The 21029-nt window shown below is 34.6% G+C and overlaps 1 protein-coding gene across 6 annotated transcripts in view; it reads right to left on the reverse strand.

The window, feature by feature from the left end:
• DOCK1 (dedicator of cytokinesis 1) overlaps positions 1 to 21029 on the reverse strand; it is a 513270-nt gene that overhangs the window by 41165 nt on the left and 451076 nt on the right. For all 6 annotated transcript variants that reach the window (XM_058189019.1, XM_058189020.1, XM_058189022.1 and 3 more), the window contains 4 exons: positions 18117 to 18293; positions 14297 to 14380; positions 5765 to 5902; positions 148 to 293 (listed from right to left, as the gene is read on the reverse strand). In XM_058189019.1, the coding sequence (XP_058045002.1) occupies positions 148 to 293; positions 5765 to 5902; positions 14297 to 14380; positions 18117 to 18293 (545 nt within the window). The remainder of the gene's footprint in view (positions 1 to 147; positions 294 to 5764; positions 5903 to 14296; positions 14381 to 18116; positions 18294 to 21029) is intronic.

Genomic DNA, 21029 nt, shown 5'->3' on the forward strand with positions numbered 1-21029 from the left:
AAAGGAAATAGCTCCAGAATGAACTAGAAAAATTGACCTCTTATATCTTACACATCATGATAGACTCTTATAACTTAGATTTGATTTTTAAAAAGACAAAAAAAAGGGTACAGAGCAGAACTATAGAACACATTATGGTGCATTTACCCATCTGAGCCAGGCCTAGAAGGAGCACTGTCAGAAGAGATGGAAGAAATAGAAGCAACAGATAGTGGCCTTGAGGAGGATGGCATTGTGAACGATCGAACCATAGACCTTGGCCGACTGCCTTGCCGGTCATCTACTGATGAGGGCTACAAAACAAAACAGAAATAAAAATAAAATATAACAACTTCTGTTACAAAGACATAATAAAAAAATGAAAATGAAAAAAAGTATGGTGACTTCATCAGACATTATTAAGGGCACCGTTACTAACTGGGGTTCCAAAGATATCACTTATAAGGATCTATGATAGCCTTTCTTCAAGAAGGGTATTTCAAATAACAGTTGTTATAATTATAATTACACTCAAATTTGACAGACATTGGTATGTGTGTAGATTATGGAGCTAATCATGAAGAAGAAATACAATAATGGTTAAGTAAACAATAATTTAGCCCTGGAAAGAAAGAGGGAATGAGAAAGAAGTTCAATATCTTGATTGTCTCTAACATAAGTGGAGGTCAAGGGCAACTCTATCAGACTTTTAAATTCTTTAAATATACTCAAAAATCCCCCCAAAAGTTCTAGTAGTCTTTGTGGTATTGGTTTCCTGACTTGGCCTACTCAACAGCAAGCTAGAATTCCTATTGACCATTCCATCTCCTCACTTTTCCATCCTATTGGGTTGTACCATGGAGTAGGCTGATGACACAGATTAAGGATGTACATTCCTTCTTCAGCAAATCACCCCGTCCCCCTAGTAAGATTGTTAGCAAATCACCAGCTGCATCCAGGATTTTATATATAGGATAATAAAGATTTGATCAGTAGCTGACTTTATATGAAGAGCAGCACTTTTGGTCACCTTTACTGTTACTTTGACTTCTTTGGTTAGACTGCAACCTCAAAGGAAAAGAGGACAAACAGCAGCCTGCCCTAATTAGCCAGCAATAACCAAGTTGTACACTCTCATCTTATTTCCCCATGATGATTTTTACTTCAGTGTTTATTCTCAGGCTTCTTTCCATTCCTTGGAAACACATTCCTTATCACCAGATATCATTACAAACCTTGCCTCATTTGGTACCTACATTATAAAAAACAAGATGGAGTAGAGGTGAGCTGAATCTGACAGTTGCCTCTCTGGTGGCAACCTCACTGTTTCTGCTCAGCTCTTATAGCAATAGCAATAGTAATAGCACTTAGGCTTATATACTGCTTCACAGCCCTCTCTAAGCAGTTTAAATAGTTAGCATATTGCCCCCAGCAATCTGGATCCTCATTTTACCCACCTCAGAAGGATGGACGGCTGAGTCAACCTTGAGCAGGTGAGTTTTGATCTGCTGAACTGCAGCTAGCAGTCAGCTGAAGTAGCCTGCAGTACTGCACTCTAACCACTGCGCCACCTCAGCTCATTATTTTAAATACAGGCCCCAAGAAACTGGTGTAAAAGACAGAATCAGGAATCTCATCCCATGGAGGGATTCTATTGTCTGAAATGTAAGGAATTTCCTGGCAAGGAGCAGGAAAATGGTATGTTCTTTGTCCTCACACTCTACTTGGAGAGAAGATTTTGGCATCTGCTTCAGCTCACCTCTCCTCACCTGGGGATTGGCAATTTCCTAGATCAAGAAGGGAGCCCATGATTTTGTGTGTGAATGAGATTTTATTTGATAGTGATCTAACAGTCCCTTACATTTATTAAATACTATTATTTAAATGGACCAAAATGTTATAGAAACACAAATACCAGTACTGATATTCAATTACCTCTTTTTATAAACAAACAGAGATGGGGATAAACCTATGTAAAATACTTTCAACATAAAATTTTACAGTACTGAATACTAAAGATTTGATAGCTATTGATAAATAATATGCACACAAAATACTAGTGCTTTTCTGACAAAAATAAAACTCCCGTGCTCTCTGATCATTGATAAATAGTTCAAACCATTAATTAATAGGAAAAGGGTTCTGCACTAGGTAATGATAAAAGAGATATAACATTATCTATTTTAACATGATCTTTGCTGTGATTAATACAACTGATAGGATACCATCTGGGCATAAATAAGGTCATTAATTTTGCCACAATGTTAATAAATGATGTATAAGTAGAATTTATGTCCCTATATTTCTTTTCATGTGGAAAATATTTAGACTGGGGATGGCCAACTGACAATTACTAAAGCAATTTATCTGCCTCCAGTATTACTCCTATAATAATTCTACAGTTTTATACACTGGATATGGAACATATTAGGGGATGACTTATGGAGAATGGGAGACTTATCCCTTTTCTTGTTATCAGTTTTGTTACTGTTATTTTTAGTAATGATGGTGAATCATATAATTTAAATAACACTAAATTGAGAAAACCCTGAGCATTTTCTTAGTCTACAACACTTTTGATTCTCCCAACGCAAGCCTGATTTATCTTCTTTTTAAGGGATTGACTACTCCTAATCAACTACTCCAATTTTATCATGATTGCCTAGAAAACAAAGTGAAAATTAAAGTTTGTACCAAAGATTAACTATAATATTTATACGTGGTAAAAACTATAGGCGGAAACCACTATAATAAATATAAAATAAAGGAGAAAAAATATCAATAGTTTATGTTTTTCTTTAAAAAAATCAGATACAAATAATGTAACACAAAGCATGACTAAGTCAATCTTATATTTTTCCATATATTAGATTTGTCTTCAAAGAGTTGTATATTTTACTCTTTCCCATTCTATTACAAAAATTTTATAGTACTATGAGAATCTTAGGCTCATATCCTTTAGAATTTTCTCTGTTTATCGAAGATTATTTATATAATCTAAAATTATATTTATAATCTTAAATAGATTATTTATCTATTTAAGATTATAAATATATATATATTTGTTTTCTGAGGTTTTCGCGGGTGTTTGCATGTAGGTCTTTGGTTATTCGGGTTTTCTCCCGCATAAAATTGGAAGTGTCTTGGCGACGTTTCGACGAAGTCTCATTCGTCATCTTCAGGCTTCAGCTTCGTGCTTCTGGGAGCAATGTGTGATTGCAGCTGTTTCTTCCTTTTCCCTAGCAGTTAAAAAGGAAGAAACAGCTGCAATCACACAACTCAAGCACAAAGCTGAAGCCTGAAGACGATGAATGAGACTTCAAACGCCGCCAAGACACTTCCAATTTTACGCGGGAGAAAACCCGAATAACTAAAGACCTATATATATATATATATATATATATATAGTATATATATATATACATATATATATATACTATATATATATATATACTATATACTATACTATATACTATATATATATATATATATATATATATATATACAGTATATATATATATATATACATATACTGTATATATATATATATTCACATGACAAAATCAATCATTTTAGGAGTATATGAAGACTGTTCACCAAGAACAATTCCCTGAAAATAGTATGTCAGTTTATTTCAATTGCACATACACTAATGAGCAAGTTCAGTTTCTGGTTTCCAAATGTATATACAACTTCTAAATGTAACCCTTAGAAAGAAGTAACAATTAAAATTTAAGTAGGTACCTTAGGAGTTTTTCTGATGTCCCTCTTTTCTCAAAAGACTCTCATTTGCCACCAGCATTTTGAAGCATGATTCATGTTTCTAAATTACAGTGGCAAATCATTAGGAAATAATCTCTAATTAGTTATTAGGAAATATTTTTTTTTCTTTGATACATTTTGTTTTTCCTGGTCACATTCACCTTTGACTGCTACATGAAACTGGATTCAGCCCTTTGCTGAAGATTTTGCAAGCCAGCAACAAATTAAGAGAAAATGTTAAGAGTAAATGCAATTATCAATAGCAAATCTCATCACCAGCAATAAAAACATACCGTAATCAAATAATTGCCCATCAATAAAAAATAAAGCTGCAGAACTGGAGAAAACCTTAAAGACCATATATGCAATACTTTTATTCAAATAAAGAAATCTGACCATGGCTATCCAACCTGCTTTTAATAATTTTAAGAGTTCCCTCCACAAAACCAATTTTGTTTAATTCTGAACTCCCTTGAAAGGGGCTTTTCCTAATATTTACCAAAAATCAATTACTGTATGTTATAAAAACTCAAGTATTACTTTTTTCTTGAGAAGCCACTGAAGCAGGTTGAAGTTAGATCAGGATCATCTGCCACAAAACTTTATCATTCATATGAAAAAAGGCAAAATAGAAATTGGTACCTTGTAGGGTCCAATTAGTCTACTGTAAGACTGTAAGACCCTCTCCCTAGTTGGGCTGTATTACTATTATCCTTCTCATCTTCTCATCTTTCCCCTATTTTCTTAGCTTCTTATGACTATAACTTTGAGGTGTGTGGCTCATGATTTATGTTGACTGCTATTGTTTAGTATCCTATTATTATTTATATTGATTGATTATTTAGTATCCTATGACTATCACTGTTGCATCTTATGATTTATGAAGATTGTATTTTGTGATTATGATCATGATTTATAACTTGTTGCTTGTACGTACACTGATAACTTATGCACAAATTCCTTGTGTGCCCAATCACACTTGGCCAATAAAGAATTCTATTCAGTTCTGGTTCTGGTTTTATTCTATTCTATTCTATTCTATTCTATTCTATTCTATTCTATTCTGGCAGTATTGCGTTTCTTGGGGGAGGGAATTTCCTTTGACTGCCAGAGATACCAGAACTTCACCCATGGTTTTCCTTTTTTTATTTTTTATTTTGTCCTGGTAGCAATATTAATCTTGTGAAAGGGATTTAATGAGATCAATGTTCCTATCTGGGAGATCCCTGATCTTATCTCACTGAGTGTGGCAATGGTGCCCTCTAGACTCACAGGCATCAGAATAGGGATCATTTTAAGGGATACAGTGATGGAACCATGCTTGGTGGGAACAATAAGATAGTTTGTCTGCAGAAAAGATACCGGTAAATGGTTTTGTTCCCTGCTTCTACTTCTCCTAAAAGCAAGCAAGCAGGCAGCAGGAAGAAAGGAAGGAAGGAAGGAAGAAAAAGAAAATGCTGCTAACAGCCTTTATAGCAAGGGGGTCAAACTCGTCGTGTCATATTGATGTCAGGTGACATATTGGAATTTTTTTTGCCTTCATGGAGCTGGGGTGGGCATGGCCTGTGTTTGATGCATCCAGCCAGTGGGCCGCCAGTTTGACACCCCTGTATTAGAGGAAAACAACTACTTTGTCTGGCCACAGTGGTGGATGAAAGGTCTTAAATAAAGTAGTTTCGTACTGTCCACATATATTCCATGGATATTTAGAGAGTTCATTTTCATAACATAAACTGTCCCTATAAAATTGGAAATCCACTAATGAACACAAAAATTAACATCATTTTTATTTTTATTATTATCTCTTTTATTCATTAAACATGAAACTCAGTTAACAAATATCACAAATATCATTGACTGGCGCTGATGGTTGATACAGGTTGCTGCCAGCATCCTAGGTATCAACCAAGTATCCTCCTCCTCCTCCACCTCCTCCTCTTCCTCATTATTATTATTATCTTTCCATCACTTCACTTTCAAGCTGAAGAGTGTTTAAAAATAGCATATTTAAAGAGCTACTCACAAGACTTCTAATTCCATATTGTTTTTCAACTTTTTCTTTCAGTTGTTTAAAACAGGCTTCCATCCTCTCATGAAATGGCCTTAGTGCTTCTGTAACTTTATTCCCATGAATTCGGATGCCTTCTGTCAGGAAAGGGATCTGTAATGGATAATTACATTTTATTTTCTTTTATGATCTTCTTTCAAATGAAATTGGAACCCAGTGAGATTTTCAGCTATATACATAAGAGTTGCCAGCATAAAAATACTTGTAAGAATGTATGCAAAATATTATAACAAAATGAAAATTACAATAATTACTGTTAGTTATTCCACAAAACTCATATTTATATCATGTATATGTCATGTACAGTTTTTCTATTATCCATGGTTTTATGTATATAATTTCTTCAAGATAAATACATGTTTTTAAGAAGGCATATACTTAGAACGATAATGATGAGTCTCATGTTACATTATAACAGTCTGAACCACAATATTTTTTTTAAAAAAAACCTTTAAAAACACATGCTTTGGGCTAAAGAGAATTAATTATGACCACTAAAATATTTTATATGAATTTGTACACATCTTTGTGTATTTAAGTGTTTATAAATCGATTTGCTTACTGCTAAACATACATATCTAAACAATGGTTTAAAAAAATTTAAAAACAGAAAAAAATATTCTATTTTATGACTGAAAATAACCAAGCCTGAGGCTGCTGTCATAAAATGTCAGTTTAAGATAATTACCTCACAGTATGGAGGTAGGGCTGACCTTTAAAGTATTTTAAGAAAAGCACTTTATTCCCAAAGCTACAAACCTTCCTGTTTGTTGTTTCCTCCCTCCCTTCCTCTCTTCCTCCCTCTTTTTCAAACTTAATGGAGTGGTAATAAAATGAGATACCTGTTTTCAGTGTTTAGTATTCTTCATAGTAATCAGGCTAAGAGGCTTTTTCTTAATCATTCATAATTAAACTCTAATACTGATTAAAACAATTTTTCCTACCATCCCTAAATATCCACCTAAATTAGCAGATTTTATTATTAAGGAAGAGAAGAAAACAAGCAAACTGCACTTAATGTGTTCAAGAAATCTTACAGAATGCAATCTGGAATCTGATCTGAAGTAGAATGCAATTGCCAGTTCATTTGACTTCCAACAAAAAATAGACTTGAGAAGTATAATATTTACATATTATATTATCTGGTATCGTAATTTTTTTAAGTCACTCTTCTGCTGCTTCAATTAGGCTACTTCCTTATAATCAAACATCAATTATAACCTATTCCACTATGCAATGGAACTTAAATATAAGGTACCATAATTATAATTACTCTTCTTCTACTTGTTCATTCTTCCATTTTATTAGGCAGCTAAGAAATAAAAAGATGACTTCTCCTTTATCACATCTTATTTTTCAATAAGTGAATAACAAGGAAAAAAAACAAGCAAAAAAAAGAAGAAAGTTTTCAAAAGATGTGTTTGCTGATGGTTTTTAGCTACTGTAGTAAAATATGATAGAAATAATCCTGTATGTTAAAAAGAAAATACTGTTAAAAGTGATCTATATAAAATAAATTACTCCATAGCTTTTTAGTTATGTCACTTCCCAAATCACCATATATTCTGATTATGATCCCAAGATGCTCAGAACCACAGAGCCAACTTACTAGAATCAATAACATCATTCTTGCTCAGTAAGGCCCAGGAGAAAATATCAGAGATTTCTTCCCTTATTTTATAATTAATCTATGATTTCTTACTACCATTTGGACCTACTGAATCCCTTTGCAACGTTCTAGTACTTAGTCAACAATTTCTTTTTTTCATTACAGTTTATTTAGTGACCGTTCGAAGTTATAGCGGCACTGAAAAATGTGACTTATGACAGTTTTTCACAGTTACGACCTTTGTAGCACCCCATAATCATGCGATCAAAATACAGATGCTTGGCATTTGGTTCATATTTATGACTGTCGCTGTATCTCAAGGTCATGTGATCCCCTTTTGTGACCTTCTCATAAGCAAACTCAATTGTGGTCGTACATCGAGGATTGCCTGTATAGGGTATGTTTGGGCTCCCCTTTTTTCTTTAAGCCTTAAAAAAAAGCCCTTAAATCCATTTACTCCTGGAGAAACACAATGGATTGGCTGTTTGCAAAACTGTACAAAATATTCTCTATGTGGACCTTGCTACATTCTGGGGGCAAAAATGAGATAGTTTTAACCAAGAGAGATTCCTTTTCACAAAATATAGTAGTGAAGTTATTGTCAGGGGTGTGCTTTTTGATGCATAAGTGCAGTTTCTTGCTATGGACCTTCACCCTGTGAAGGTGATAGTCAATACATTACTATCTTTTCTACCCACTTTCCTATAAGCCTTTTCTATTCTTGTAATTTATAGCAATTTATAGTATTTTATAGCATCAGCTAGCCTTGCTGTTATGATATAAAGCTTGTCTTCATTATTGATGTATCGCCACAGCAATGGCTGGGTGGCTATAAAAAGCTATAAATCATTGGGTGAAATGGCCACTGCGTGTGGCAAGTGACTCCCTGCATACAGTGGTAAAAATGTTAGTCAGAATCCCGCTGCTTTCAGAAAACTGGATGGAGATGAGTGAAAGGAATACTGCACGGTGTTATCTTGGGAAGGGATATCCATTTCCTCATAGCTCTATCACCAGCCCTAACAAAATTTATGATATTGGAATTTTTGTATCCAATTTTGAATTGTGTTTTTAACTACAATAATTTAATTAAATTATTTAATTTAAAATACAATTCAAAATAGGATACAAAAATAGGGTATAAAAACAGCCTTCCAATACCATAAATGCTTATGAATAGTTGTTTCTTTAAAAATTGCTCCAAATGTTTTTGAGGAACTAACAGGATGTTTCAAATGCTACGAACAATCAATCCCCTTTGAAAATTGAAACCACCTCAAAGAAAATATTTCAAGTTCTCCTCCTCTAGTGGGCTATTTACATAATACACAATAATATTCACATAGATAATAATTTACACTGACTTCCTGCCATTTTCTGCAACATATTTTTTAATGTTATGTCAATTTTCTAGAGAATTAGGCATCCCACTCAATTATATATAATCTGCAAATACCATAAACAATCTCTCTATCTTTTCATTTTGGTCATTAATGAAAATATAGAAGAGTCATGGACTCCAGACCAATCCACCAGGCACTTCAATGATGAATCAATAATTAATAACAGCACTTAATTACATCCAGACTGTAGCATCAGCATGTCAAAAATGTTGAAATCGAGTTACATGCTTAATAGATTATCCATAATCTATTAAGGCTATTACTCAGTCGAATTGTGAGAAAAGACTGATCTGCAAAGATTAGTTACAAATCCATGGTAATATCTAGAAATTATTGCATTCTTTTTGATCTACTTATGGAGAGACTTCTTCATGATTTTCTCTAGAATCTTCCTAGGGATAAATGTCAGACTGACCATAAAGATTTGCTGGATGTTCCTTTCTCCGCTTTTTAAAGATAGAACATTTGCCAATCAGCTGGAATTTCAGTATTCTAGGAATTTTTCAAATGTAATATATTGAGGTCAACTGTTAGTTCCTAGTATGCCATAAATATAGTTTTGGAGACAACACATTCAAAGAAAAGAGGTATTCTATGATTATGTTTCTATCAATCTTAAGCTTTACCTGCTATGCCATAATTTCTTGGTGGAACATACAGTCTATTTTTGAAGTAGAGTGAATTGAAATACAGTATACTAGGAGGATTAACTTTGCTTTTTTGGGTTACCTATTAGCAGTTTGTCTTGAGCATCTGATATTCATCTTTCTCATCTTTATTTGCTTTCATACATCTGGAAAAATCCTCTTTGGTTATTTTTAGCATCTTTCGCTAACTTCAGCTCTCTATTTTAAATTTACTGATATCAGCTGTTCCATTTGTGGTTACCTGTCTGTACTCTTCCTTTGTGATCTGACCCTTCTTATCTGCATGTGTCCCTTTTTGATTTGCAGGTCTTCCCTAAGATTTTGTGTGTGTGTGTGTGTTGAATTCTTTTGCTGTCTTCAATTTTTCCCCTCAATGGAATTATTTGCAATTGTGCTATAAATATCTTCCTTATTTAAGAATTCCCCTCTTTCTTGAGTTCCTTTCCCCTTTAATCCTTCTTGGGTCCTACTAATCATTGTTCTGAACTTATTAAAATTCACTTTTACGAAATCCACAATATATCTTTGACTACATTATTTTAAGGTGATGGCTCAGTGGTTAAAGACACTGAGTTTGTCAGCCGAAAAGCTGACAGCCCGGGTTTGAGACCCGAGAACTACGCAATGAAGTGAGCTCCAGTTACTTGCTTCAGCTCCTGCCAACCTAGCAATTCGAAAACATGCAAATGTGAGTAGATAAATAGGTACTACTTCGGTGGGAAGGTAACAGCATTCCATGCACCTTGGCAGATAGTCATGCTGGCCACACCATCATGGAAATGTTTTTGGATAATGCTGGCTCCCTGGGCTAAGAAATGGGAATGAGTCCTAGAGTCGGACTTGACTGGACAGGAGAAACCATTATCATTACATTATTTTAGTTTCCCTTAAAATTAAGACTCCAGCATTACATGATCACTTTCTTCTAATTTCCTTGCTACTTGTAATTCCTCAGCTAAATCTTTCATGTTGATTTGTATCATGTCAAAAATACCTGATCCATTTGAATCTTCCTCCACACTGGATAAAGTTGTCTGAAGGATTTTCTAAAAGGACTATGCCTGGCACAGCTTGTCTCCTGATATCAGGGAATCTTGACCAGTAGGTTTGTGTTAGGAGTTAGTATTATTATGGCATGGGATATATAAACATTTAAGTGGTAAATGAAATAACCTTTGATAAAAATAGTAACATTTTAGCTTAAAACTCTTTAAAATAACAAGGCAAAACTAAATGTGACTATAATTATGGTTTTATTCACTTAAAAATGGATAATTCATGTTAAAGACAAAAATGTGCGGAGAGTTTGTTTAACTGGATGGTATTTGTATTTTCTAAATGTTGTCTCCCGGTACAGCAAAATCATTTTTCGACAACTGTGATATCTGGCGTGTTGTGTTCCAAATGACGATCTGTCTGTATTCAAAAGTCCCACAAGATTTTCACCTTCTCATTTTTGAGAACTTTTCCACTTTTTGCTTCCATGACTTTTTGGATGCAGGTAAAATCATATTTTTTACATAATGACCAGTGCATTAATTTAACAACTCGGTCATGTCTAGCTTTGTAATCAGTTTGTGTGATTTTCTTGCACTCACATATTAAATGTGAAACAGTTTCAATTTTGTCATTGCAAAATTTGGATTGTCAGTGGATTTTTGTATCCTCACTTTCATGGAATTAGTTTGTAGTGCTTGTTCTTGAGCAGCAAGTATTAAACCTTCCGTTTCTTTCTTGATGGTTCCCATCTTAAGCCATGCCCATGTAAAGTTGTTATCACATTATCCTTCAATGTTTTTCAAGTGCTGTCCATGCAAAGCTTTGGTTTTCCATCTATTTAATCTGTCATCCAGCTGTTTTTCCTTATATTCTGTTTCTGTTGTTTTTATAATCTCCGTTTCCACAGCCTGTAGCAATTTTTCTGTACTTTGATTCACGTAGTTATTCAAACTTTGTTTTTCTTCTTCTACAGTTTGATGGATTTGCAATAGCCCTCTGGCCCTTTTTCCCTCGGCAGGTACAACCTGTTGATGTCACTTCATGGATGTAAAACATGGTACATATTCAAAAATTTGCATGTTTTCCGGTCCAAGTTTTCCAGTTCAGCCAAAGTCCAGTTGATGATTCCAGCTGAGTAGCGTATTACTGGAACTATTATTTACAGTAATATGCTACTCAGCTGGAATCATCAACTGGATTTTGGCTGAACTGGAAAACTTGGACCAGGAAAACTACTACTACTACTACTACTACTACTACTACTACTACTACTACTACTATTTACTTTATTAATTAAACATGAAACCTAGTCAACTGACATTCAAAAATTTATCACTAATACCATTGACTGGTGCTAATGGTTGATACGGGTTGCTGCCAGAGTCCTAGGTATCAACCAAGTACCTTCTTAAAATGTACGATGTTCCAAGTAGTGCAGTTTTTTGCAGTTCCGCTGGTGTTATTGCAGGAAGCTGCAATTTGTTGATGTATCTTATAAAATTCTTGGACATGGTACCAAGTGCTCCGATGACAATGGGTATCATCATCATCATCATCATCATCATCATCATCATCATCATCATTATTATTATATTCTGCTGTATCTTCCCCTAAATCTCTTATATTTACAATGATCTGAAAACAATTTCTGAGTTCCAATGGTGCAAAATATCCTCTTTGTTTTTGCTTTTGATCATTAGACACCTCTATAGCTCTTGCTCCTCCGTTTCTGTGTCTTCATAATGGAGAATCACCTCCACTGTCTCTAAGCCTTTTTTCTTGGAACAGATACGCCCTTGTGCTTTCTCATCAACTGAAGTTTGCCCTTGATGGTTGAATCCTTTGACTTGTTCTGCTATGACTTTTCAATTGCTGAAAATATATCTTAGTTGATTTCAGCCAGGGACATGCCATAAGCCCTGTAGATATTAACTCCCTATTCTTGTACTTTTATCTTCTTTTAATCATTGATGAAAATTTTAATTTTAGTGGCAATTCAATGCATAATTATTAACACATGAAAACAGCTGAGTAAACTCAGATAAAATAGCATTTTATTTTAATTTTAAATTCCTTGAATAAGAAATAAATAAACAAAAAAATAATAATAAGTACAGTGAAACCTCCATTTAGTGGACCTCAATGTAATGGACTTTTTATGCAATGGAGCAAATTTCTGTGGCAATTTACATCATTTTCATCATTTGCATAATGAAATTGGGCATCATCTGCACATCACATAAATCACTATAATGACATACGTTTATATTTAATAGATATTTTTGAATTACAGATATCCTCTAATGATTTAGTCATTAGAAGGTTTTACTTTTTTCCTTCCATCAATGTTACTTCTTTCTGCAACATCAACTTCATATTTCTTCTGGTTTATAACAGCAAACTTCACATCTGAGATCACTTTTCCCCTTCATTGGTTTTCTTCCCTTTTCTTATTCTGTTTTAATTTATACTAACCTACTGTCAGCAGTATTTGTAATTAATTTTCTAATTAAGTAATTTCCAGTCAAAACTCACTTTTAAATACAAGAATATATAGGAGAACCATATAATTTCATAATCCCCAGAAAGTTACTAAACCTGGTTTAGAAAAATCATTTAAAAAGCTCAATGAAGTTTAAGCATATTCAATATTTTCTGAAGCCTCAGGCAGGCTGTTTTATGATGCAGAAAGCAGTGAGAAAAGCTGAAATATACACCTGTTTTCTTACTTTTAGCTACTTTGGAAAACACCGTCTATTAATTCTAGTTTCTTATTTTTAAGATTTTACCTTTTTTGGTTCCCTAACTTGATGCCTACAAGGTATATTGGATTAGTTCTCATAATAAACTCAAAAAACATATAAATTCCAAAGAAACTAAATTAAAAAAATTAAAATACAATTCATCACAAGGGCAGCAAGTTGGAGAAAAGCTGCTCTTTTATTTATTAATTACTGTATATTTTTATTTATTTATTTATTTATTTATTTATTTATTTATTTATTTATTTATTTAATCAAATTTTTATACCGCCCTATCTCCCGAAGGACTCAGGGCGGTTTACAGCCCGATAAAAATACAAATATAATACAAGATAAAACACTAATTAAAAAACTTATTTAAATAGGCCAAAATTTAAAATTACAATTAAAATGATAAAACCCCATTAAAATTAAAATTAAAAATTAAAATTCTAGTCCAGTCCTGCACAAATAAATAGATGTGTTTTAAGCTCGCAGCGGAAGGTTCGAAAGTCAGGAAGTTGACGAGTTTTCCATATTCTATACTTTAATCTGGATCTAGCATAACTTTGTCATGAAATATTTGTAATATTATCACAAATATCTTATATGTAATAAGATTTCCTCTATCCCAGTATGATAATTTACAACTGGAAGTCTAATTTATATCTCTATATTATTTTTCATCACTAATGGAATAAATTAGCCCAGGTAATAAAGATATGCATTAGAGCAGTGGTGGAATTCAAATTTTTTTACTACTGGTTCTGTGGGTGTGGCTTGGTGGGCGTGGTATAGCTTGGTGGGCATGGCAGGGAAAGGATACTGCAATATCCCCATTCCCTCCCCACTCCTGGGGAAAGGATATTGCAAAATCTCCATTCCCACCCCACTCTGGGGCCAGCCAGAGGTGGTGTTTGCCGGTTCTCTGAACTAGTCAAAATTTCCACTACTGGTTCTCCAGAACCTATCAGAACCTGCTGAATAGCACCCCTGCATTAGAGTAAATTCTTTCATGCCTCATTTTTGTCAAAAGTGGCAATAAACTATTTGAAAAAGACATTTGGTTCCTTGTCAATCTGATTTACCTGCCATGCAATTAGATCCTTTAGCTTTTCAATTTTTTCATGATCTTCTGGGTGTTCATATATGTATTTCTCATTAAAGAAAGCCTAATGGGGAAAAAAGCCAGCAGTTATTTAGTACAATAGCATTTATACAATGCATAATAATAGGTAAACATAATATTTAACGTTAAAAATGGTTCTGAGGAAAATCTTTCTGAGAAGGATGCCTATTTCACTTGTGCTCTTCTCCCCATTTCCTTAAGGGTCATTGCCACCAACTGAGCCATGGGAGACTTGGAAGGAAGGCTAATGATGGCTATATCAGAGCTTGTTTCAGCTGTCTCTTCCTCCAATAGGGTCACTGTTAACAATTGCCTTTTGGGGAAAAATATTTCTGTTTTATTAGTGACATGTTGAAATAAATATATATTGGTTATAATAGTAAAGCTAAAGTTCCCTGTCAGTCATGTCTGACTCTAGAGTACGCTGCTCATCTCTGTTTCTTGGCCGAGGGAACCAGACAATTTTCATGGTCATGTGGCCAGGATGGCTATACACCAAAGGCACATGGATGGCTGTTATCTTCCCATGGAAGTGTTACCTATTGATTTATTTGCATGCTTTTGAATTGCTACATGGGCAGGAGCTGGGACAAGTAATGGGAGCCCAACCCATTGCGCGGAGCTTGCGTGTCAAACCTGGACTGTCAACTCTCGAACTGACAAGCTCAGTGTTTTTAACCATTGAGCCATCATGCCCCCACTATTATACCAGTATAATTTTATGTTCAGTATAAAGGCACCAAATAATAAAATAATCATATTGTGATTTGGATCATCAAATAAGGTTATCAGCTTATGAAAGAAAAATAAGACCTATCTCAAATGTCAGTATTCAAAAGTATTAACTGGTATATATAAAAAATGTATAAGACACTTAAAGCATTCATGTTTAAACAGATGACCATGAGAAATGAATCAGGATATGAGCAAAATAGCAGTCTCCCACTTGTGTTTTCCAAAAAAAATATAAATAGAACCATATTGAAAGTAATACCTGTCATTACGATTATTAGACATTGATGGCCTATTACTTCATAAATGACTGTGCCTTTTAATAAAAAGTTAAGAGCAGTTCTAAAATGATTTTTGGGGAAAAATAAACTTTTTACAGTGGAAAAATAGACTGAATTGGAATTTTAACATTTCAAAAGAAGGTAAATATCTGAACAGGCATAGTATTGACTATTACTGTTATTAAAGATTATCATGATAATCATAGAGAATGAAGATTGGAATCATGCATTGTGAAATATGAGCCTTCTTTCATTTAAAAGAGTTAATGATGGGAGCATTTTTATGAGTGGAAAGAAATATATAATATAATATAATATAATAATAATATAATATAATATAACAACAGAGTTGTAAGGGACCTTGGAGGCCCTAATCCAACCCCCTACCCAGGCAGGAAACCCTACACCATCTCAGTCAGATGGCTATCTAACATTTTCTTAAAAATTTCCAGTGTTGGAGCATTCACAACTTCTGCAGGCAAGTCGTTCCACTTATTAATTGTTCTAACTGTCAGGAAATTTCTCCTTAGTTCTAAGTTGCTTCTTTCCTTGATCAGTTTCCACCCATTGCTTCTTGTTCTACCCTCAGGTGCTTTGGAGAACAGCCCGACTCCCTCTTCTTTGTGGCAACCCCTGAGATATTTGAACAATGCTATCATGTCTCCCCTAGTCCTTCTTTTTATTAAACTAGACATACCCAGTTCCTGCAACCGTTCTTCATATGTTTTAGCCTCCAGTCCCCTAATCATCTTTGTTGCTCTTCTCTGCACTCTTTCTAGAGTCTCAACATCTTTTTTACATCGTGGCGACCAAAACTGGATGCAATATTCCAAGTGTGGCCTTACCAAGGCATTATAAAGTGGCACTAACACTTCACGTGATCTTGATTCTATCCCTCTGTTTATGCAGCCCAGAACTGTGTTGGCTTTTTTAGCAGCTGCTGCACACTGCTGGCTCATATCTAAATGGTTATCCACTAGGACTCCAAGATCCCTCTCACAGGTACTACTATTGAGCAAGGTACCACATATACGGTACCTGTGCATTTTGGTTTTTTTGCCTAAATGTAGAACCTTACTTTTTTCACTGTTGAATTTCATTTTGTTAGATAGCGCCCAATGTTCAAGTCTGTCAAGATCTTTCTGTAACTTGAGCCTATCTTCTGGAGTGTTGGCTATTCCTGCCAGCTTGGTGTCATCTGCAAATTTGATGAGTTCCCCATCTATCCCCTCGTCCAAGTCATTGATGAAGATGTTGAAGAGTACTGGGCCTAAAACAGAGCCTTGGGGTACTCCACTGCATACTTCCCTCCATGTGGATGTAGTTCCATTGAGGACTACACGTTGAGTGCGGTTGGTCAGCCAGTTACGAATCCATCTGGTGGTGGTGCTGTCTAACCCACATTTTTCTACTTATCTAGTAGTAGGTTATGGTCTACTTTATCAAATGCTTTACTGAAGTCCAAGTAAATTATATCGACAGCATTCCTCTGGTCTACTAATTTTGTCATATAAATGACAACCATCTTTTAAAAGCCCCTTAAAGTGCTTCATGTTGCATTTATACAACCTTGCTTCATCATGGGTTATATTTACTGGTGAGATCTTTGTTAGAATGGTGCCAAATGCTATGATTCTGAGCCACTAAATGATGTAATGTGTATGTTAGAAAGTCACAGAATTATACCTGCACAGATTATTACAGGCCATTTGAGGAAGCATAATTAAATAAAATGATTTTCATCTGGTAAAAATAGCATAATTTTGTCTACTTATCTATCAATCATTAATCATTGCTGCCAAATTTGAGGACAATTTAAGGCTTTTCAATATTAACACATTATTCTAATCAGGGAATATAAATCAGCTCTTGGTCTAGCAAGGTGATTCATTTCCTGCCCCCATTACAGGTCACCAAAACCTGCATATGGTGGTTGAATCCAACAACAGCCACCTAAGGTTTTTTGCCCTTAGAACAAACACACCTGGGTCAGAAAATGTGCTTTTATTGGCTTACCTTATCAGCCATTCATAGCATTCTACTCTTGTACCTAGCAGCACATAGTCACTGTAATAATGGAGAAACTGTATCTAATTCCTTCAATCCTGGTTAATATAATGAGGCCCTGAGCAAGAAGTGTACTGGCTGTTGTTCTTTTACAGAATTGTATACTATCACATAGATTATGGATTTTGAGATTTTCACAACATAGGCGGGCAATCTAAGTCACAACTAGAAACTGGCAATTGTAAACCTGCAAACTGAGTCACAATTTGGGGTTAAATTGCTGCTCCCCTGGCCCACTATTGACCGTTAATAGATTCACATGACATCTGGATTAAGCCATTGTAAAAATGTGGCTGAAGGGCTCTCCTCAAAGCCTTACTCGTGGCGCCAGCTGACCCAGTGGTAGATTAAATATGGCTTTCAAATCAGATTTAATTCTTTGGGTTGTCTAATAATTTAGAGGGGAGAAGAGGAGAAAGAAACAAGGCCACATAAATTCTGTCTACTAATCCTCATTACTTATTCATCAAACAAGAAATGGTTCACCTTAGTTTCTGTCTTACCTGAACTAACTGCTACAAAAATGTTTTAAAAGTATTTAATTAGCAAATGATTACCTGTTTTTAATTTGAAATACATTCTACTAGTAATGGCTACTAATCAGTTTATTAATAACTTATTCAGTTGTGTCATTGACATTAAGCTCTTTATTTTTCATCTCTATGGCATCACTACTGAGAGAACAAAAACCAACCAAACCTTTTCATAATTGGTGAAGCCTCCCATGACTGCAGGGTCCACAATGCCATTTAGCAGCATAGACAGAGGGTTAATAGGTAGATTTGGATCATTCAAATGTTGCTGAACCATATTGTTAATTTTATCATTTGCTAACTGCATCGTTTCAATTGCATTTTCAAGTGGACTGATTTCAATCTGAGAAAACAAAGGTTTAACAACAACAAAAATGATTACAAGAGCTGTAATAGTTTGAATTCAAATATTAACTGAAAACAAGATATTTTTGTTCCTGAAAAAAATAATAATGTAGTTTTAAAATGCAATATTGAATAATGATACTCATGCTCAAAAAGTTGGAGCCATAAATACAACGACAATAAGCAAAAAGTGGATTTTTTTAGATCAACCATCACTCATGTAGAGTAACACAAAAAAGGAACACTTCAAAAGCAGCATGGCAGCTCTTTGTACATTTGATGGACAAACTGCTGTCACCTTTTACTATCATGCATTGTATCGCAGGGTCGATTCTTTTTGAAATGAAAAAACTGCAGGATGAAGAGGACTGAAAGAGAATAAAAAATTCTTAATCTCTAGCGTGTATTTCATGTCACAAAGATTTTTTTATTAAATACACAAAATAGTAGTGTACTGCAATATTTTGAAAGGTGTGCCATGAAACAGGAGCATGACGACAGTATTTCTGTTTGAACCAGCAATGCAGTTTCTATTTCCTATCAAATACAGTTGCTTCAGAAGCTGTTCATGACTATGCATGCAGCAACAGTTTTATAATAATTTTAATTTTATTCTAATAATTTAAAGAGAGATCTCCAATCCAACAGACATACCCGTTTGTATAATAATGACATATATTTGAAGTATGCAAAATGGAATTTTATATCTGATTGCTATAATTTTCATAAACTGTAGAAAAACACCAGTATCTTATGATATTTCTGAAAGACACATAATCAAGTCTTTATAACTGTCACTTACATACACACATTGATTATGTTCAACCTGTGTTAATTAACTATCTTAATTAATTATGTTTCCAAAATATTTAAATTTTAACTTGGTTATTAATGCTTCCAGCAAGCTGTGTGTTTTTAATTCATCTAGTACTGAATGAGTCTTTTGGTTGAAAGTATTCTTACCAATTTTCTACACTGGTGACTCCCAACCTTTTGTTCCTTGGAGAGAGGTTTTCACGTGGACCATAGGGGGCATGGTTTCACATGCTCTCTGCACCCCGCGGATGGGGCTTCACTGATTTGTGTGGCCCGGTTTCTGGCATGCAGCGTCCGGGTGCCAGTCCTAACCCTAACCCTAACCCTAACCCTAACCCTAACCCTAACCCCATGTTCTACATACTATAATTTAAAGGATTTCCCCCCACCCTAAAATTAACTTTCAAAGGGATACATCAGAATTGGAAACAAAAGAGACTAGAAACTAAATCTTACAAAGAGAAACTGAAGGAAGTTTGAGAAGAGAAGAATGATAGGAAATATAACTTTCTTCTAGAAGTTTCATAAAGAAGATGGACAAGATCTATTCTCTATTATTTCACAACTCCAGGACATAATATAATGGATTTAAGTTACATAAAGCCAGATTTCATTTAAATGTTAGAAAATCATTCTAAAAATAAGATCTAAAGGCAATTACACAGAGTGGTAGTGAGGTCCCCTTCAGTGCATGCACAAAGGAAGCTAATCAGCTATCATTTGGCATGATTTAATTTGTATTTTTGTGCAGAGCAGGGAGTTACATCTAATGGCCTAACAATTTCAAACTCTGCAGCTATACTGTAGTTCTCATGTTATGCTTTCTAACCTGTTCTGATACACCGTATTTTTTGGAGTATAAGTCACACCTTTTCCCCCCCTAAAAGAGGGTGAAAATTTGGGTGTGTCTTATACATCGAATGTAGCCCCACCCAGCCTCTGAAATGGAGGTTTCAGAGGCTGAAAAAAGCCTCTGAAACCTCAATTTGAGAGGCTGAAAAAAAGCCTCTGAAATGGAGGTTTGAGAGGCTGTAAAAAATGCAAGGCACAGAGCTCACAACCAACGAACCTGTTGTTAAAGTTCACCTCTGGGAACAGCTAATTGGGGGTATTCCAGGAGGCTGATCCATCCCCAATCAGCCTTTTTCTTATTTTCCTCCCCAAAAACTAAGGTGTGTCTTATACTCTGGTGCATCTTATAGTCCGAAAAATATGATAGCTTAGGCAAAAAAGACTATACAGATATTTAGATTAACATTTTCAATTTTTAATATATATTTTTTGGGAAAATATAGAATATTTGATCTATAATCTTATATTACAGAGATTCTGTACTTTTTCCTCCATAAATATCCTTCACTCTACTTTTCTATTGTTTTACAGCCTATCAACATAGCTATGATCATACTGTTATTTCATATATTCAGTGAATATACGAATCCTCTAATCTCAGTGCCTTATGATCTGTCCTATCTTCTTTTCTCATTGTAAATTTATGTGTAGATTTCACTTGAGTTATCCACTACTTACTCCAATATTTGCGTCAGTGAAGAGGAAAAGATGATTTTTATCAGGACTTCCAACCCTACAACCCATGATTGAGACACTTTTCAGAATAAACTATTTTTGACTGGGAAACTTCAGAGTAAAAATAAATTACTGTACTATGAATCTGTGATACCTATGTATATTCACCAACAGGTATGGAGAGAAGGAACAGAGATGGAAACAGAGATAGAAATACATAGAAATGACATTAGATTTTAATGGGATGTATTTGACTTCGTTGGAATAGTTTCTGTTAATTAAATGTTACTGTTTAACCCAGGGGTGGATTCTACTTACCTTTACTACTGGTTTGCAACGGGAGTGTGTGCGCTTCTGCGCATGCACAGAAGCCCCTTGATGACATCGGGGT

This window comes from Ahaetulla prasina, chromosome 6, assembly GCF_028640845.1.
Source record: "Ahaetulla prasina isolate Xishuangbanna chromosome 6, ASM2864084v1, whole genome shotgun sequence".
Classification (NCBI taxonomy): domain Eukaryota; kingdom Metazoa; phylum Chordata; class Lepidosauria; order Squamata; family Colubridae; genus Ahaetulla; species Ahaetulla prasina.